The sequence below is a fragment of the Poecilia mexicana genome, unplaced genomic scaffold (genome assembly GCF_051168715.1).
Source record: "Poecilia mexicana isolate PSO_F unplaced genomic scaffold, ASM5116871v1 scaffold_7, whole genome shotgun sequence".
Taxonomy (NCBI): Eukaryota; Metazoa; Chordata; class Actinopteri; order Cyprinodontiformes; family Poeciliidae; genus Poecilia; species Poecilia mexicana.
This window is the reverse complement of record NW_028263376.1, coordinates 9,460,588-9,478,328: the sequence shown is the minus strand read 5'-3', so window position 1 is coordinate 9,478,328 and position 17,741 is coordinate 9,460,588. Positions and strand designations below refer to the sequence as shown.

The window sequence follows — 17,741 nt, the reverse complement described above, 5'->3', positions numbered from 1 at the left end:
TTATCTTAATATTACAATTTCCATCTATACTAAACATGTTTTTGTTTTTAATATGCTCAGGCCAAGCGCCATCTCTCTTTCTAAACTCTAAACTAAATAAACTGATGTATTCTCTCAAAACAAAAATTCTAGTCACATTAATAAAAAGCCCATAAAATAACAGCATAGGGAGTTAATATTAGAAACACATTGCCTTTTTAATTTAAACAGATGAATATTAACACTGATTAATTTTGAACCAAAGTCGAGGTATCCAAGGAGACCAGGAATGTTTTCCTGGCATTTTCCAAAAAAAATAAAAATAAAAAATTACACAAAGACACATTGTATGACAAAATGAACAAGATCCTTTTAAAACTGAAACTTTTTAAATCACTGAAACACTGTTTAAACAAAAATACTTCTCTGAACTAGCAAACTAATTAATCCAATTGACACCATCGAAACCTAATTTGTTTTTAAGCACATCAAATTACAGAAAGCCCACTATCTTTTTTATATATATATACATATGTATATTTATAAAATGAAGTTGTATTTATTTTTACCAAGGTATCCATGGAAACCAAATCTGTTTTTCAGAGCATTTTTTTCAAAGGGGGACACACGTCATTTATACACCCAGCATTGGACACCAAAAAGCAACTCATAATCTTAACTGTGAGAGACTGGGCCATCTGTTTCAGCTCACTGCACTGAGGTGAAAGAAAGACAATGAAAGAAACTTCATTTCAGCTCACTACCCTGATTTCAGTTGGCTTAGGTAAGTACTGACTCCATTTTCTACTGCTGAGCATCCTGTGAATTTTTTTAGTGCTTTAATTGTGTGGTCTAATTGCTGCCTGATGACAGAAGTTAGTGGGTTTAACCAGGGTTTCTACTGAAATGAGGTAAGCATACTTTATATGTGCTGTCTTAATACCCTCGTGAAATGTTTAATTTGGGGTTTTTTATGCATTTCCCCTCGACACCAAGTGTAGCTCAAGTTTGAATATTGAGTTATTTGTTGGTCAGATAAAAATTAAAAATGTGTATTTGTCATAGTGTAAGATGTTAATGTACTTTGTTGATTTTTATGTCTGGAAATATTAAACTCATGCACTGCTCAGACTGACTATCTGCAGCAGCGACCACATTTTCAGCACAGGTTGAGGGCCTTTGGTGTTAAAGTGATGCTGCTCTATAAAGAAACCAGGTCTTCATTCAGCATTTCTGGTTCTTGGTTTATAAATATGTGTTTGATTTGTTTGCTTCATAGGGTTAGGCCTTGGACTTCTGCTGAAGTTTCTGGTTTCTATAAGTCCACCTCATAATCACTGGATCCAAATGCCAGGGGAAATATTTATAAATGTGCTTCAGCTATTCGCTGTCCCCCTCATTGTGACAAGCGTGATTGCAGGCAAGCTAAATATGAATCGAAATACTTGATGCATTAGCTTGTTGTAAAGATGCTCACTCATTGATTTGTGGATAAACACTTGATTATATCTGGACCTTAGATTCATAAGGTGTTCTTACCAATTATTTGTGACAAAATGAATGTAGCAAGACCAGGGTGATCAAAATGGGCAACTTGAATTTAAGGCCACTATTTTAAGATAAGATTGCAATGAATCCACTTGAAAAGTTGCCTTTAAGTCACACAGACCCGCTGCAGATGAGGCTTGAGACAATCTCACCCAATTCAATAATTTTATTTATTGCACAACTGTTTTCAGTTTAGTCAAAATATGCCAATTTAAAACCATACACACTTAAAGAATTATGGTTCAACTCGGATGGCAGTGCAAATCAGGGAAGTGACAGAAAAAAAAAAAAAAAAAAGAAAAAGAAAATCATGCACCAAACCAGAAAAAGAGTACCACCACCAGGAAAGTCCACCACCAACACCGTGAGCTGGCCGTTCCTGTCAAAATAAAGGAAAAGAGAACCACATTCAAATTACATTAATTCACAATTATGCAGTTCAGTCGACGACAAATACTCAAGCAGCAAAAGTTCAAATTAAGGATCCTTCCGCCGCACCAGACGCCATCCAGAGCTGCACTAGAAGAATCAGTCCGAGCTGGTCACAAACCAGCAACACTGGACGAGTGACAGGAGCCAGTTTTACGCCGGCGGGCATGAGACCAGCAACCAGGACGACAGGGAGGCAGCTCACAACGGATAACCAAGACAACAGGCACACAGCCGGCCAAGGGCAAACAGCAGCGGCTATCGAAAATAAGTGTCATAAATGGATTCTGGAAGCATACAAAAGATTACCATTTCACTTACCACTGAGCTCAAATGTGGTGCCTCTGACAGGAAGGGGAAAGCATGCAGCTTGTACAGGCAGCCTGGATATACAATAGAAGCTGAGCTAATGCTAAGCGGAGTGTGGGAAGCTTCTTACCACGAGGAGGATGGATCGGCGATCAGAGCGTCGTTAAGCGCACCATTCGAGCGCGCATTAATACGCGGCTGATATATAGAAAATGGAAATAAATCACAAGTAATAAGCTTGACAGAGAGAGAAGAAGCCTACCTTACCTAGCGTGCAGCGCCAGCAAACGCCGAGGTCTGAACCGGAAAGAAAACAACGTGATGGCAACAAGATGAGGGAGGGCCCTTTATATACAGCCAGCCAGTGCCACAACCAATTAAGCCGTTTTCGCACTGCAAAGAACGGAACGGAACGGAACGGCACGCTTCGGTCCGGTTCCACCCGAACTGCAGCCCTGTTGTGTTTGCATATAACTGAGGGCGCCATCGAAGCTGTACCTGACGTCATTATTTTGAAACTAAACAACGGTTTCGATGCAGCGGCCGAAACCTTTTCCTCAGAGATGCTGCGGAAAACTTTCTCTTTCCTCGTTGACCGGTCTAGTTCGTTCTGTACTCGTTCATCAGGGAGTAAGCGGAGAGGAAAAAAATTACCTCATCATGGGAGCAGGTAACAGCAGAATATTGAGAGGAATTCATCGCAAATTAAAAATAATAATAAAAATATTAAAAAAGAGCACTCTTTACAAAATACAGTAAGAACAGTTTAGTGAGAGCCAGCTAGAACCGATTAACGGCTGACTCTAAACCAATCAGCTGCTGATTCTAAGCAGCCCCATTTGGCAGGCCCGATTGGAACCACAAGGAGTCGGGTGGAACCGGGTCGGAAGTTTTAATGCAAACACGGTCGGCCCTACTTTGAACCCGTTCCGTGCCGCTCCGTTCCGTTCCTTGCAGTGCGAAAACGGCTATAGATTCAGGCACGTGTGTGGTGCGTTCAGAGCCTACAGGGCATACTGCCACAAAAAGATAAAGATTGGTTCAGACATTTAGACTATTAGGATACATATAAACTGGCATGTTGTCCTAGTCATTGCTCAGGCACCACATGAACTTCTGGTTCTGCTCTCTTTTCTCAGGCGTAACTGACTTAAACACCCCGATGTCCAAGAAAACGGCCATCCTCGCTGCAACCTACGTCTGTGGCACTACCTTGACTGCCGTAGCTATTGGTAACTTTATCATAGGTTGCACATTTTAATGTAGACTTATCAAGACCACTATAGAGTGCATTGTGGTGTTGTTTTGACATGCTGCCTGAGGCTTGTTGAAAAAAATCATGAAACTGTTCATTTAAAAGTGCATCTCAGTACAATCAAGATTGCTGTACTGTTAAAAGCTAACATAAAACACAGCAACAGAATGCAAGAAAGACTAAAGAAATCCACATCATCATAACCTAATAAGAATAGGTTCATATAAAAAGATGGGTTTTTAGACCAGATTTCATTAGTGAGAGTGAGGTGATATGTTTGTAGATTATTTGTGTTGTAGGACTGACTCTGGTGCTATTGGCTAAGCCTGGTGAGGGGCAAGACATTTCATCCACTGAAAAAGTGGATGTCCCACCCATATCCGTTCATTTGGTTCTTCAGGACCTTTTAAGGTGAGAGAAGAAGTGTTCAGGCAAAATTCCTGCTTTTCTGCATAGTAATGTTATAGTTTCCTGCATAGAAAAGATACAATAGCTGTTTTTTATTATCTCTAACAAATACGATGACTTGCAAAAGTATTCATACGCCTTGAACTTTTCCATATTTTGTGACATTACAATCACAAACATAAATGTGTTTCATTGGACTTTTGGTGCTCTTACCCCATATTCCCTGCACCTGCTTCTCTTCAGCAAGAACAGGGAATATGGTCAGAGTTGACGAGAAGATTGATGGAGCCAAATACAGGGAAAACTGTTTGAGTCTACAAAAGATATTAGACTGGGGTAGAGGTCCAGCAGGACAACTGCTGTAAACATAAAGGAGGGCTCCAAAACAAAGTCCAAATGTAAACCCATTAAAAAAATCTGTGGCAAAATCAGAAAACTGCATTTCACAAATGCCCTTAATCTAATCTGACTGAGTTTGAGCTGTTTTGCAAAGAAAAATGGGCAAAAATTTCAGTCACTACATGTGCAAAGCCTGCGACAGACTGGCAACCTGTCCAGGGTGACCCCGCCTCTCACCCAAAAAGTTCGCTGAAGATAGGCACCAGCAGAAGAAAATGGATGGATGGATAATTTTCTTTCTGCTTCACAAATGCATACCACTTTATCTTGGTCTTTCACAATAAATTCCAATGAGATATACTTGTAATGTGACAAAATAGGGAAAAGTTCAAGGGATATGAATGCTTTTTCTTCCCACTGTTTGAGTTAAAACTATATAGGTTTATGTGTAAAATTGGTGAAAAAATGATATCCTCATGTTTTCTGTATTAGTTTTTCTCAGTTGGTTTGGTGCTTTTCTCAGAACAGAATTAAAATTCACAAAATCTTCTTGTTCAATCTTCACATTATTGTGCCTCTTGAACACATCAGAAAAGAAGTTTATCATTTCTTTCAACAAGTTACAAATACTTTTTTACATTTATACAGGTGATTATATCTGATTCTCTGATTCTTCTTACATTTTCAATTACTTGCGTCATGTTCATAAAAATTTATTATGTCTCTGTTGAATCATTTCACCCTACACAATATTTAAACATAAGTTTGGTTTTCCGATTGTCCTATGTTCCTATTTCTACTGTGTCTTTTTTTTCTTTGTGCTCTGCAGTTTTGTCTTGTTCTTTCTGTACAAAAATGACATGGTCTGTCAACAAATTACACTAAAAGGATAAATGTGAATTTTGCAGTCTCTTGCCATTAACCTCTCACAATTATAATTTACAATACTTATCAAAACTTTAGCTGTAGTTTACAACAGAACATCCCTTCACACTGTTATATTGACAACGTGACCAATTAATTTGACTGTCACAATGAAATGAGAACTTTTAATTCTGCGGTATTGGCACTTTCGTTGACTCAGATGTTCAATTTTGAGAAAGAAACTGGCTTTTGCAGGTGATCCAAAGTGTTTCGCTGTTTGTAGAAATTGCTTTGAAAAACGCACTTTTTTGCAAATGTCAAGAATGATTTGAGAAATGCACCGAAGCAACTAAAAAAGACTAACATCTACAAGCTCAGTTTTTTGTGACTCTCCTTTGACTCACATAGGAACATGATTCCGGAGAACTTTCTTCAGGCTTTCTATGAGCAAGTATGTTTTTATTCAGAACCACAGCTCACTGTGTACATTCCCATTTTGGGTTTGTAAAATTTCCACAGTTTATTTATTTTTCTTTCAGTACAAGACTGACATTGTTCAAATTAAAAGAAAAGACTCTCTCCACAATATTAGTCAGGTGAGTACTTATTTATTTTTATTTTTTTTCATCTTTGTTCTTTTTCCATAACACCTTCCAAAAGTCTTCACAGTCCTGGAGCTTTTTCACATGTTGTCAATTTACAATCACCAACTTTAATGTATTTTGTTTAGATTTAAAGTAATCAACAAACACAAGAGTACTTGATTGTAAACAGGAAGAAAAAGAAGGGGAGGCTTTAAAAAATTTCCAAATTAAAACCTGAAATGAGAGGTGGTGTTTGTGTTCAGCCCACCGGGGGGGGGGCAGCAGTTGTGCCTTTCTGGAGTTGTCATTGGGTGAGGGGTACATCACAGGGGAACACAGAGTCAGCATGGTTCTCTGAGGTTGTATGAGGGCTGGTTCTCAAATCCAGCCCTCGAGGACTGATGTCCTGCAGGTTTTAGATGCATCTCCATTTCAGCACCTCTGAATCGGGTCATTAATATGACTCTAGAGCAGTGTTTCCCAACCTTACGGCACACTGGTTTGCATTGCTTAGATGTTTCCCTGCCTCAACACACCCTATTCAGATGATTGAAATTCAGCAAAAGCCTGTTAATCAACCATCAACTGAAATCATGTTTCCTGAAGCAGGTAAATGCATAAAACAAGCAGGGCAGTGTGCCGTGAGGACCAGGGTTGGAAAAACACTGCTCTGTTAACCCATCAGTTAATCCATCAGTGCACACACACACAAACACACACACACAAACTTACACTGGTGGGGTTTCGAGGGATGATGGTGCCCATCTCCAACGATCAACTTAAGGAAACCCTGGACAGGTCGTCAGTCAATCACAGTGTGTACAAACAATAAACATCCAACTAAATATGTTAAGGTGAAATGGAGGAAGAAAGTCATGTTTCACATTAATAGTGGCACTGAATGTGGAAGATGCATCATTTATCAACTAATTCTGGAGGGAACTAATCTGCTAAATAGTCAGAGCATTATGCTTTCAATAAGCAGCTCTTTAGTTTCTTTGTTTTATTTTGCAGAAAAAATACTAAAAGACTTAAGTGATGAAAAAATTGTTTAAACACAATTTTTTTTAGGTTTTTATATATAAAACCTAAAATCTATAAGACCTACTGAATTAGTTTCTTCCCATCTCACAATCTGGACTGGTTCTTTTGCTAAATAAATTTTTACAAAATAAATCAAAATAAAATATATTGAAGTTTAGGATTTTAATGTGACTTATTGTGGAAAAATGATATTTATTGTCCAATGACGATGTACTTCTACAATATTACTCTAAGAGTGTTAGAGTAGTATATTTATGGTTTTTTTTTGTTTTGTTTTGTTTTTTTGTTTTTTTTTTTGCACAGAATGCCACTGACATTAAACTGATAGGCAAGTATGTTGCTGGAGCCAACATGGTAGGACTGGTCATCTGGTCTTTTGTCATCGGCATCTTGTTAAACAGGGCGGGACGCCGGGCCAAAGTCGCTGTGGAGGCCATTCATTGCCTCAACAGTGCAATAAAAATCATATTTAACTGGATCCTGTGGTAAGATCAAACAGCACATAACTTCACTCTTTTACCAAATTAGATGCATTTTATTATGAATATTCCCTCTTTTATTTCCGGTCAAGCACAAGAGGAAGTCACCAGTTCTATACCTTTGAAATGTCATTTCAATTCTTGTATTTACAGCAAGAATAACTGTTAACTTTCTAAACAAAATTAGTAAAGCAAAAATTTGAAACACCTATTTTATTTAACGTCCTGACTGCTTTTTGTTTCAGGTACCTGCCATTAGGGGTGTTGTTCCTGGTTGCACACCAGGTGCTGGAGATTCAGGACTGGGCCGCTATCATTAAACTTACAAAGCTTTCAGGGCTGGTTCTTTTGGGGTATGTATACCACCTCTGTTTCAGATTTATTAATAAATTGAAACCACAGCTCCTGAAGTAGCAGCACTGAACTCTACATAAGAAGGAGAGACACTGCTTTGAATGTATTTACAGAACAGTATCACTGATTTTACTGAGATTTCCTTTATGTTCAGAGATCAGTTCTTATGAATACAATTATTGTCAGCCTCTTTACTCTGATACCTCCAAACATCCAGTCCGGTTCAAGCAGTGGACTGGATGAACTGAACAAGGCCAAAGGTTGGTTAGAGAATGTAAGGGAACAAACGGCATCATGAAGACCAAGAACCTCAGCAGACACATCAGGGACAAAGTTCTGGAGAAGTTTGGAGCAGGGTTAGTTTCTAGAACAATATCCCAAGTTTTCAGATAAGGAAAATGCTTAGAGTCTGAGCTCCACACATCAATCCTGGGAAAAGAAATGTCTGTTAGAGGCAGCAAAATACTTTTGACTGTGGCAAAGTCCATCTTCCTTCAGCACAATAACTCTAAACCTTCAACTAAAGAGAGCATGGAATGGTTTAGATCAGTCGTCTCAAGCTCCACTTGTCAAGAGTCGGTGTCCTGAAACTTTTAGGTGTTTCTCTGCTTCAGCACACCCTGGCTCCACTATAGGCTTATTAGCAGATATATGTAGATCTTGTTCTGTCCCAGTACACGCACTTCCACCCTTGTGTCCTTCAAATTTTCATGTTGAAAGGTTTGAGTGTGTCTCACGTTCTCCACATCTGACCTTCGCCCTGCCCATTTTGGGTTCTGTTTATGTCCTTATATGTGTTACGCACATTTCATTGCTGCATGTGACGTTTTGAGTTAAAAGGTGGAAATGTGGCAATGTTGTGGCAAGGCTCACATTAGTAGCAAAAAAGTTTGATATGATAAACTGAGCAGAGAAGATAAGAAATAAAGAATAGCTACAGTAACAGGGAGGAAAGTAAAGCAAAATGTTACAAATGCAAGACAAATTTCAAATCTTAAATTGAGCTATTAACATCTTGGTAGAAAGATTGGGCATTTGGTTTTGAAACATTTAAATACTCTCTTCATTAAAATTATTTCACTTTTAAAATATTATTTTTTAAATAATTTTTTTAAAGCAGTATTTAATCTCCTGGCTAGTAATTTAGCCAGGAGATTAAATAATTAATATCATAATTTAACTCTTCAATCCAAGACTACATTTTATTATATTAAAAATTAAAGATGTACAATATCGACTTTTGAAAATCTTTCTAAAAACCTTAATGAATTTGCAATTGAACAAATGTGTATTTTCTCAAAATCTCTGTCACAAAACGCACAGGAATTGATATTTATTTTTGCATTTATTTTTGCAGAAAGTCATTACAGGGAAAATTTTGTACAGAATTGTGAAATTAATATCTTAAATTTTTTGCGGGAGTGGAATGGTTCTTATGTTCTTTGGAGATCATAATTTTTAAACGTTTTCTTCTCAGGAAAGAGGGGAAGAAAATTGATGTAGGAGTTCCTGATGAATTTCTTATGACGGTTTTGGCCTATAAAGTCACAACATTCATAGTTTCTTTTGAGAAGGAGATTTTAGTTCCAGTAGTCTTTCCTTTTCACAATGTAGCATCAGGCTGTTTTTTCTAGTTTTTATATGTGCAGTATGTTTGTCCTTAACTTGATCTTTTGAGTTACAACTGAAGATGTAATCATGTCTCTAATTAGTCAAATTTCAGACTGTTAAATTGAGTATTAACACATTTTAATGTGTATTTTTTTGCCATCTCGGAAATGTCACAATGTTCACACAAAAAACTGTCAAAGAAAAAAAAATCAGTTTTCAAAAGTGAAGTACTGAACTATTTTTAGTTTCACTCCACTGAACATGTGTGAGTCCATCAATTTTTTTTTTCTGTATTCAGCAAGTCATAACAAAACATATTATAACAGTCAAATACATCCAACGATGATTCTGGAAAGCAAAAATACCTTCACTGGATGTCGACGTTTCCACTCAGGGGCGTACTGTCCCAATTCTCTCATTTTTGCCTGCTTGTAATCTGCACACTCGAACCCTTATGTGCACTTTGATTGAGTTCACACTTCACAGAGTGGTGTCGGGGCTCGGTTGAGTATTGGAACTGGGCCCTTGACTGCATGCTAGTGATGCCGTTCAGCCATTTAATTCAAGTGTGTAGGACAAGGGAAACTTCTAAAAGTCTGGTACACTGGCTCTTGAGGATCAGAGATCACCAGTTTATCCATGTGTTAGAAAGGTCTAGTCAAATCCAGACCTATAATCATTTGATAATTTGTGGCAAGAAGCTTTGTGTTCACACTCTACATCCAGTCTGACTTCATGCTTTTTGTGGAGAGGAATGTGACAAATGTTGTTTCTATGAATGAGCAAAGCTGGTGCAGACATAACCCATCAGGCTGCAGCTGGAACTGCAGCAACAGATTGATCTATAATCTATAATGTATAATGTTGATGTACAAACATTTTCATTGATGAATGGTTACTGTGAAACCATGCACTAAGGTGTCTGGTATTACCATGACAAAATGTATAAAAGTATCAAAGTTAAAGGCCAGTGAATACTTTGTCTTAACACTGAGCATGACTTTTTTGTCTCTTTCAGGCTTGTGATCCATGGCTTTGTATTTCTACCTGGGCTTTATTTCGTTATCCTCAGACGGAACCCTTTTGTCGTCTTCAAGAAGGCCTCAAGGGCATTGATCACAGCACTTATTATTGCGTCCAGGTGAGATGTTCTGCTTGTTTCTTGTCAGAGTGCAGCACTTTTCTAGAAAAGTGTCCACACATCACCAATAAAGGATGTGCTTTCTGCCAAAGCTCTGCCACTCTACCTGTCACCTTTCAATGCTGTGAAGAGAAGATGAAGGTCAATGAGAGAATCTGCCGCCTCATTCTGCCCATCGTCACCACCATCAACATGAATGGGACCGGACTCTACGAAGTGATCGCTACCATCTTTGTTGCCCAGATTAATGACATCGTCCTGGATATCGGCCAGTTAATCTCCATTGGGTAAGCGGCTTCCTAGTTGTGCCTGGAATTAAGAAAGCAATGAATAGTGGAATTGTTAAATTGTTTTTCTTTTTCTTATAGCAACCAATGAACTATGTTACCTTTAATTGTTATAAAAATGCGATCAATATCAAATACAAATTAAAAGAAATTCATCTTTGATATTTAATGCCTTGAAATTGGCCCTTTGTCTCTTTAAAAGTTGTACACTTTGAAACTCTGCCTTCAGAAAGTCGTCACAACTCCTCTATTAACCTTTTAACTAAGTTTCTACCTGTGTTGCACTCAGAAGTGGCTCATATACTGAGCTCAGTAAGTGCACAGTTCCACGTGTTTGCTAATTGCTGCTGGCTAGTCTGAATGAGCTGAGTGTGAGAGTTGGGTGAACATCAGTTCTTTTATAAACAGTTTGTGCAAGTTTGTGCAGATTGAAGTCATGAAAATAAGAGTTGATGATGACTGTCGGTAATGAAATTGATGTACTAACTATCTAGCAGACTAGATAGTTGGCACATTTTGCTCTAGTCTTACTTTTCGTATTTCAACAGTACACTTTGTCTAATAGCGCCCTCTGGTGATCAGAAACTAAAATACAGGTCAGCAAGTGTGTTTTGGGAGGTGTTGTCCCAGTTCATTCTAAGACCTAGTTCTAAGTGGTGTTCATCAACGTTAAAATTTAATTATTTATGTTCATATGTTAGCACTTAACAATTTCAAATGAAATTCACAGATCCAGCATGAACTGATGTCCAATGACCTTTGATGACCTCTAGAAACATCTTTCTTAATATCTTAGCAGCACAAACGAAAATTTTTGCTGCACAAACCATTACAAACATAGCACAAATGTTTGACACCAGTTTTGTCTAATTTGAAGAAGGTGGGGGGGGGGGGAGGGCAACTTCACTCAGGTACGGGAAAGGGGTACTCTGTGAGGTGGAAACTCAGAACCTTGTAAAGTGGAGCTCCAAGGTTCCAAGCTGCCACTTTCAGAGCTTTGTCCGACAGTCCCAATCAGTCCACAGAGGCACAGCTGAGTGGTTGTCATGGGAGATTAAAGGATTTCTCAAAAAAAAAAAAAAAAAATACATGAAAGAATGCAACACTCCAGGTATGTTTTTGATGAGGGAATAACATTATAACATGATGTAAGCTCAAAAAAGTACATGATTTTGCATAATACTAAACCCTTAAAGAGAAAAGGCTTGATACAGTTGTGTGTTGATCACATGTAATGCTCATGAAGGCTGTGCTTGGTTTGCAGCTTGACTGTTTCCATTGCCAGCTTTGGAACCGCAGGGATCCCAGCAACGGGAGCTGTGAGCACCATCCTGGTTCTGACAGCGGTGGGACTGCCTGCGGAGGATGCCTACATTCTACTGGTGGTGGAATGGCTTCTGTAAGTTCAACTTGATGCTCACAGCCTGATATTTGTGTTTCAAAATTACTTTGAAGTGTCACTGAAATGATAAAACCACGTACATGATTTAAACAACAGCTTTTTATAATAAATCGTCTTGTGATGTAATCGGCATAAATCAAACCCTATACAACTAGGCTGAGTACACAGACACAGAGAAAGTTGTGAGCGATTTTAACCGAAGATTTGAGCCATTTATCTGAAGCCCCGGGGGGCGTTCAGAGGACAGCAGGGGGCGCTGGCGGAAATTTTTACTAAAGGGATTCCTTTGTGGGGCGTTTGCTTGAAGGTAAACTTTACGCCTTAAATGCACAATACCAGTTTAGACTTTGAGCAGGTTGCTGAAACGGTATTGTGTAACATTAAAACATGCTTGGCTGCGACCGTAACGATGGTAGCTCATCATCAGAATACCCAAGCTAAAAGGTTTACGCCAGCCAGCTTCCCGACCGCTCCGCGCCTTATGGGGTAGGGGAAAAAAAAGGATGCGCACGTTGCGCAAAACTCTGAAGCAGGAGAACCGTGACATAGAACTGAGCAACAAACTATTAATCTATAAATCAATAGACAGGCCTATATAAAGATGTAATCCATGTTTCTGTCTCATATTTGTATGGCATTCAAAGGACCTGGAGCTTTTGTTTTTCCACTGAAAGCTCTGGTTTGCACAATAAATGCCATGTGGGTGAAATTCTATATGAATGATACTCTGATGTCCCATTCTCCTGAAGGCAGCACACAGCTGCACCACCAGAAACTTACAGAAAAGAGAGGAACAGTTGTGATGATATAGTTGGAGTTATATATCCATGTTTTAATGTTGCAGAGCTCAGTCTTTTTGCAAAAAGTTCACAGTTTAAACTGGCATTGTTGTACATCTTTTATCTGGTCATTTTGTGAAAGATTTAACAAGTAGAAAATGGCAAAGAATAAGAATATTTTTCTACTCTGTTTGGCTGCTTTTAGACCTACCGATTTTAAGTAGAATGTCCTTTCATTGCATTTTTCTTAGACACCTGTAAAAATAATTTTTATTCGCATTGCTTTTTTGTTCTCTGGGAAATTATTTTTGACGATAACTCCAGAAACAACCATACAAATCAAAACATCAACAACAGTGATAGTAATATTAATAATAAAATAACATTCAGTGCAAAGTATCCTATACATTTTTTGATGGGGGGGGCGGTGAGGGACCTGAATAATGGACAGGGGTCGCTGGCCCAAAAAAACGGTGAGAAACACTGATCTAGAGCATATAGTGACAGAAACGATAGAAGAGAAGCAGCACAACAGACATTTTCACCTTGATCTGTATCGGCATATCACCCATCACGTGTTTATGGCTTAATTTACCCTGAATACGTCACAAGATGGCGCTGGCGTTAGACCCAGTAACTACAGATGAAAACTACAACACTCTGCATTTATAGTATTGTGTGAGAAATATTTATTATTAAAAGCTTTTGTGTGCACAAAGTGAAAGCACGGTAGTTCATGTTTTCAAATCATGTAAATGGTTTGATTGTCTCAGTGACATTTTAACCATCAAACCGTGCGGCCACTCTGGATGGAGTCATGCTTGTCTGCTATCAGAAACCTTGCAGTTACTCTTTCTAACTTGCATGGAAAACGAATATCTCGGATCACCTACTTGTGGGCAGAGCCTGTGTAGCGATGATTGATAAAACTACCCTTGGAGACTGATTTTGTTACCAGGGATGGTCTGAGATGGAGAAGAGCTGGTGGAGCTGGTTGTTGTAGCGTGAGGGACAGAAAACCTTCAAGAAAATCATAGTTGAGTCTGACAGTATGCTTCTTCTCTTCCTCTGTGCTCTTCAGAGACCATTTCAACACCACGCTGAATGTGCTGGGAGACTGCTTTGGTGTGGCTGTTATCGATCATCTGTGCCACGATGCGCTGATGGGCTACAACATCGACAGGTAAATGAAATCATTAAAATGACGTGTTCGTTTGCAAAGACACAATATTGCCAGAAGTATTCACTTCCCGATCCAAATCACTGAATTTAGATTTTCCAGTGACTTTCGCGGTTACGGTTGTGCGAAATCCAGCATTGAGGCTGAGGAAAAAAAGAGTGTTCTCAGAAAAAATTGTGGTTTTTCTGTTCCGCCACCGCCTATGTCGGTGGCGGAACAAGTCGGCGTCGGGCCGGGGGGCGGGGCTAATGACCGGGCCCTTAATACCCAAAATAACAAAGCTCATGAAAACATAATTTTATAAAGTACTAATAAAAGCCATTCATATTTGTCGTAAAAATACTCCAATCTACCTAGCTTAGAATCCGTTCCTAAGTATCTGACTGATGACGACGTTGTGGATGGTTGGTGACGTGTTTTACCCAGAATACACTTGGAGACAATATCAGCGATCAACTTGTAAATTTGTATGTCATAAAGTTACCGTATTTTCTGCACTATAAGGTGCACCTAAAAACCTTCAATTTCCTCAAAAGCCGACAGTGCGCCTTATAATCCGGTGAGCCTTATATATGGACCAATATTGAGCCACAACAGGTCTAACAACTACGGTAAGCAGCCGCCGACTTCATTTTCCCATGTAGAAGAAGAAGTGTGCGGGGGCAAGCTGGTATAGTTGTCAGAACGTTGGTTTGTAATCTATTAATAAAGTTTGACTGACCTATCTACCTACCGACCGTCTATAATCAGGTCGTCTGCAGGTCATTTAGCACCACGTTCTCCACCAACATGCTGTGCGCGAACGGAGAAGGGTGACCATCGTCCGGCCACGCCCCGGCCCAGTCGCGGAAGGCTCTGCTCGCCGACCGGAGTCGGATTGTTTTGTTAATATTTTGTTTAGTGCAGCTCCATCTAGTGGATGCATAATGTAACTACAGCCTCTACTGTAGCGTCTATTCTATGCGCCTTACATATGAAAAAAGTTTTAAAATAGGCCATTCATTGAAGGGGCGCCTCATAGTGCGGAAAATGCGGTAAATGTAAGAATGAAAATAAAGCCAGTCATGTCGTGCAACATTTTATTCAATATTTTACGCCCACTATGTCACTAAAATCAGTCGGTCTTGTAAAGTTTTTAGCAACCATGAGTCAACAATGACTGGGGCAGCCTACTATATAAACTACTGAGGGACCCCATTTTATAATCTACATATACCGTACTAAACAGGAGAGGGCTCACCAGACGTGATACTGACTTGGATCTTTTAAGTCATATTCTGCCTCCCACCTGGGAGTTGACAAGGCTGCCAGCTATCTCCAAGTTGTTTTAGCTGCTGAACATCTGGCTCAGGCAATAAGAAGAGATCCAGAGATCCTAAAGTAAAAGATTTAAAGGTTGGTCAGGAAATCCATAACATTAATTTATTATCTGATGAAGTCCTCCTCTATCTAACAGACCCCTTTCACTCTCCTTGGCTGTGGGATCTATTGAACCTCTCTGGTTCTGTTTCAGGGTAAACTATGACAAAATTAAAATCATTCCATTAGAAAATCTTTTGTTTTGTTTTTGTACCCGACTTAAAGATGCTGTAAAACTGTCTAAAATTAATGAAGCACCCTTTTGAGCAGGTGGTAACACGGGTTGATTGCTTGTTTGTCTGTGTATAAAATTGAAAATAAAATACATAATGAAAGAAAAAAACAACAACACAGAGTCTATTTCAGCTTCTGCCTTTAAATAGAAGATGGAAGGAAATAAAAAGGTAGAAAAAACAGGCTTGACAACAGTTTCCAGCACCACAGGTTGTTGCTGAACTGACTAGCGGTTACTATTCTGACTGTAGCAGGAGGTGATCTATTCCACCTCCGAATGTGTAAAATAGTCCAAATGTGTAAGTGTCCTTATATTTCTTTAATCTTAAATTCTTTCCTTGTATTTTAAGGACTTTTCTCACAGTCACAGCTTTTCCAGATTATTACTGATGTTACTTATGTTTTCTATTTTCCTTGCTAGTGTTAGAGACATTGGAGAGGTCGAAAAGAACTTAAGCTGTTTGGAGCCTAATAAGAAGCTCGTCCCCCGTCCCTCCCACCCACCCTCAGGATTCATTTCACCATAGCGAGGGGATCGTCTCCGCACCTCATTCACACCAACAAGCTGAAACCTGGGGACAGGGATGGCAGCACCCTGGGGTGTCTGAGCTGATCATCTCCCTGCTCGCTTATAGTTATTGCTAGTTGGACGGTGTCATATCAGTTTGTTCATCTGTATTTATTTTCCATTTCATTTCGGTTTTTGCGACCTTTGAATTATCTATTTATATATTTCTAACGTATTGAGTTTTTAATAATTATAAGTATTGTTATGCGTTTGTAGATAATTAAACTTCACTATTCTGCATTTTATTGTTGTTCGTGACTTTGGATGTTTGCTTTGTACCGTTGACCATGCCGCTTCTGTTCTTAAGAAACTGTTTGCAATGCATCAATTTAAAATTTGATCAAGATGAGCCATGAGTTCAGTCAGCCGAGATGCAATCAACTGGCGCAGTTAGAAATCCAGCAACAAAGAAACCACAAAGAAAAACAGAAAATCTGCATTAAGACATTCACTTAATGTGTTGCTGAATAAGGAATTAACTCCAAGACGCTTTTGATGAACACTCAAGCTGCAAAAGGAAAATCAAACGTTACGATAAGCAATGAAAGTAGCTGCAGGGTGTGGCCTGCGGTGCTCACAGTGCACCTTGCTGTGCGTTAACTGTCTACTTATAGATTAAAAAGTCAGTTTTTTATATATTTATATAAACATTGAATTGTACGTTGCAGTTAATAAAAGTAGCTGCAGGTTAAAACAGGGCGTGTTCATAAGTATTAGGATCCTTTGCTCAGTGCTGAGTGGGAGCAACCTTTTGAGCTAGTGTAGAGCCATGAGTCTTCTCGGGAATGATGCAACAAGTTTTGCACTCCTGGGTTTGGGGATCTTCTGCCATTCTTCCTTGCAGATCCTCTCCAGTTCCATAAGGGTAGATGGCGAAGATCGGTGAACAGCCATTTACAGGTCTCTCAGAGTTGATCCTTGGGGGGCGAGATTGGTTTTGACTAATGCAATCTTAACGACTTCCTGAGGGAAAAAAAAAATCCAAACCAGAAAATTGTGGCTTTACCCAGACTGCAACAAAAAGATTGAGATCAAAACAAAAACTTTTTAATAAGTACTGTTGAGAAGATACATTTAAAATAAGCTAGTTTTAAAACTTAACATGTCTTGATTCAAATGGCCTAATTGTGGTTTTGAAATTAGTAATGTATTCTGACTTTTTGACCTTTAATTTACCTGTAGTTACAGCAGATGGTTTGCTAGGATCGTTTGAACTGCCTTTTGTTTGTGTGGGAAAACAATACAGTAGAAGTTCCAGCTTTTCACACTCATCTGTGAAAAGCAGTAAACACGGCAGGGGTTTCTGGCTTGAGAGAGGGTCAGAGATAGCTCCTGGATTGGATGAGCACAGGTACGCCTTATTTGAATTTTAAAGATAAGAAGATAAAACTTTCTACACAGAAGTAACAAATCAGATTTGCTCTTGCAACTCTCCAAAGATGTCTTTGCACGTCTTTGCTTTTCTTTCTTTTCTTCTTTCCATTTATGTCAGGTAAATGAATGTATGTCTCCGTTGTTCTGCAGTTTCTGGTGTAAGTTTATGCATTGTCTTATATTGGATTAAACTCTGTAATTCTGTGACGTCAAC

The 17,741-nt window shown here is 38.9% G+C and overlaps 1 protein-coding gene across 1 annotated transcript; it reads left to right on the top strand.

Annotated features, from left to right (window-relative positions):
- Positions 1–580: 580 nt before the first annotated feature.
- On the top strand, positions 581–14,050 carry LOC106905172 (excitatory amino acid transporter 3-like). The gene is made up of 12 exons (XM_014969808.2): positions 581–763; positions 1,259–1,399; positions 3,405–3,497; positions 3,820–3,931; positions 5,540–5,582; positions 5,671–5,727; positions 7,063–7,244; positions 7,484–7,591; positions 10,222–10,344; positions 10,437–10,631; positions 11,896–12,030; positions 13,894–14,050. Exons 1-12 carry the CDS (start codon positions 715–717, stop codon positions 13,997–13,999), a joined length of 1,344 nt encoding a protein of 447 aa, XP_014825294.2. The 5' UTR covers positions 581–714; the 3' UTR covers positions 14,000–14,050.
- Positions 14,051–17,741: the final 3,691 nt, after the last annotated feature.

What these genes read in the sequence shown, in the direction of transcription:
- LOC106905172 (XM_014969808.2), top strand. Translation starts at nt 715, where the DNA reads ATGAAAGAAACTTCATTTCAGCTCACTACCCTGATTTCAGTTGGCTTA. An exon ending in CTCTCCACAATATTAGTCAG is followed by an intron (nt 5,728 to 7,062) that starts GTGAGTACTTAT and finishes TTTTTTGCACAG; the next exon opens with AATGCCACTGACATTAAACT. An exon ending in GGCCAGTTAATCTCCATTGG is followed by an intron (nt 10,632 to 11,895) that starts GTAAGCGGCTTC and finishes CTTGGTTTGCAG; the next exon opens with CTTGACTGTTTCCATTGCCA.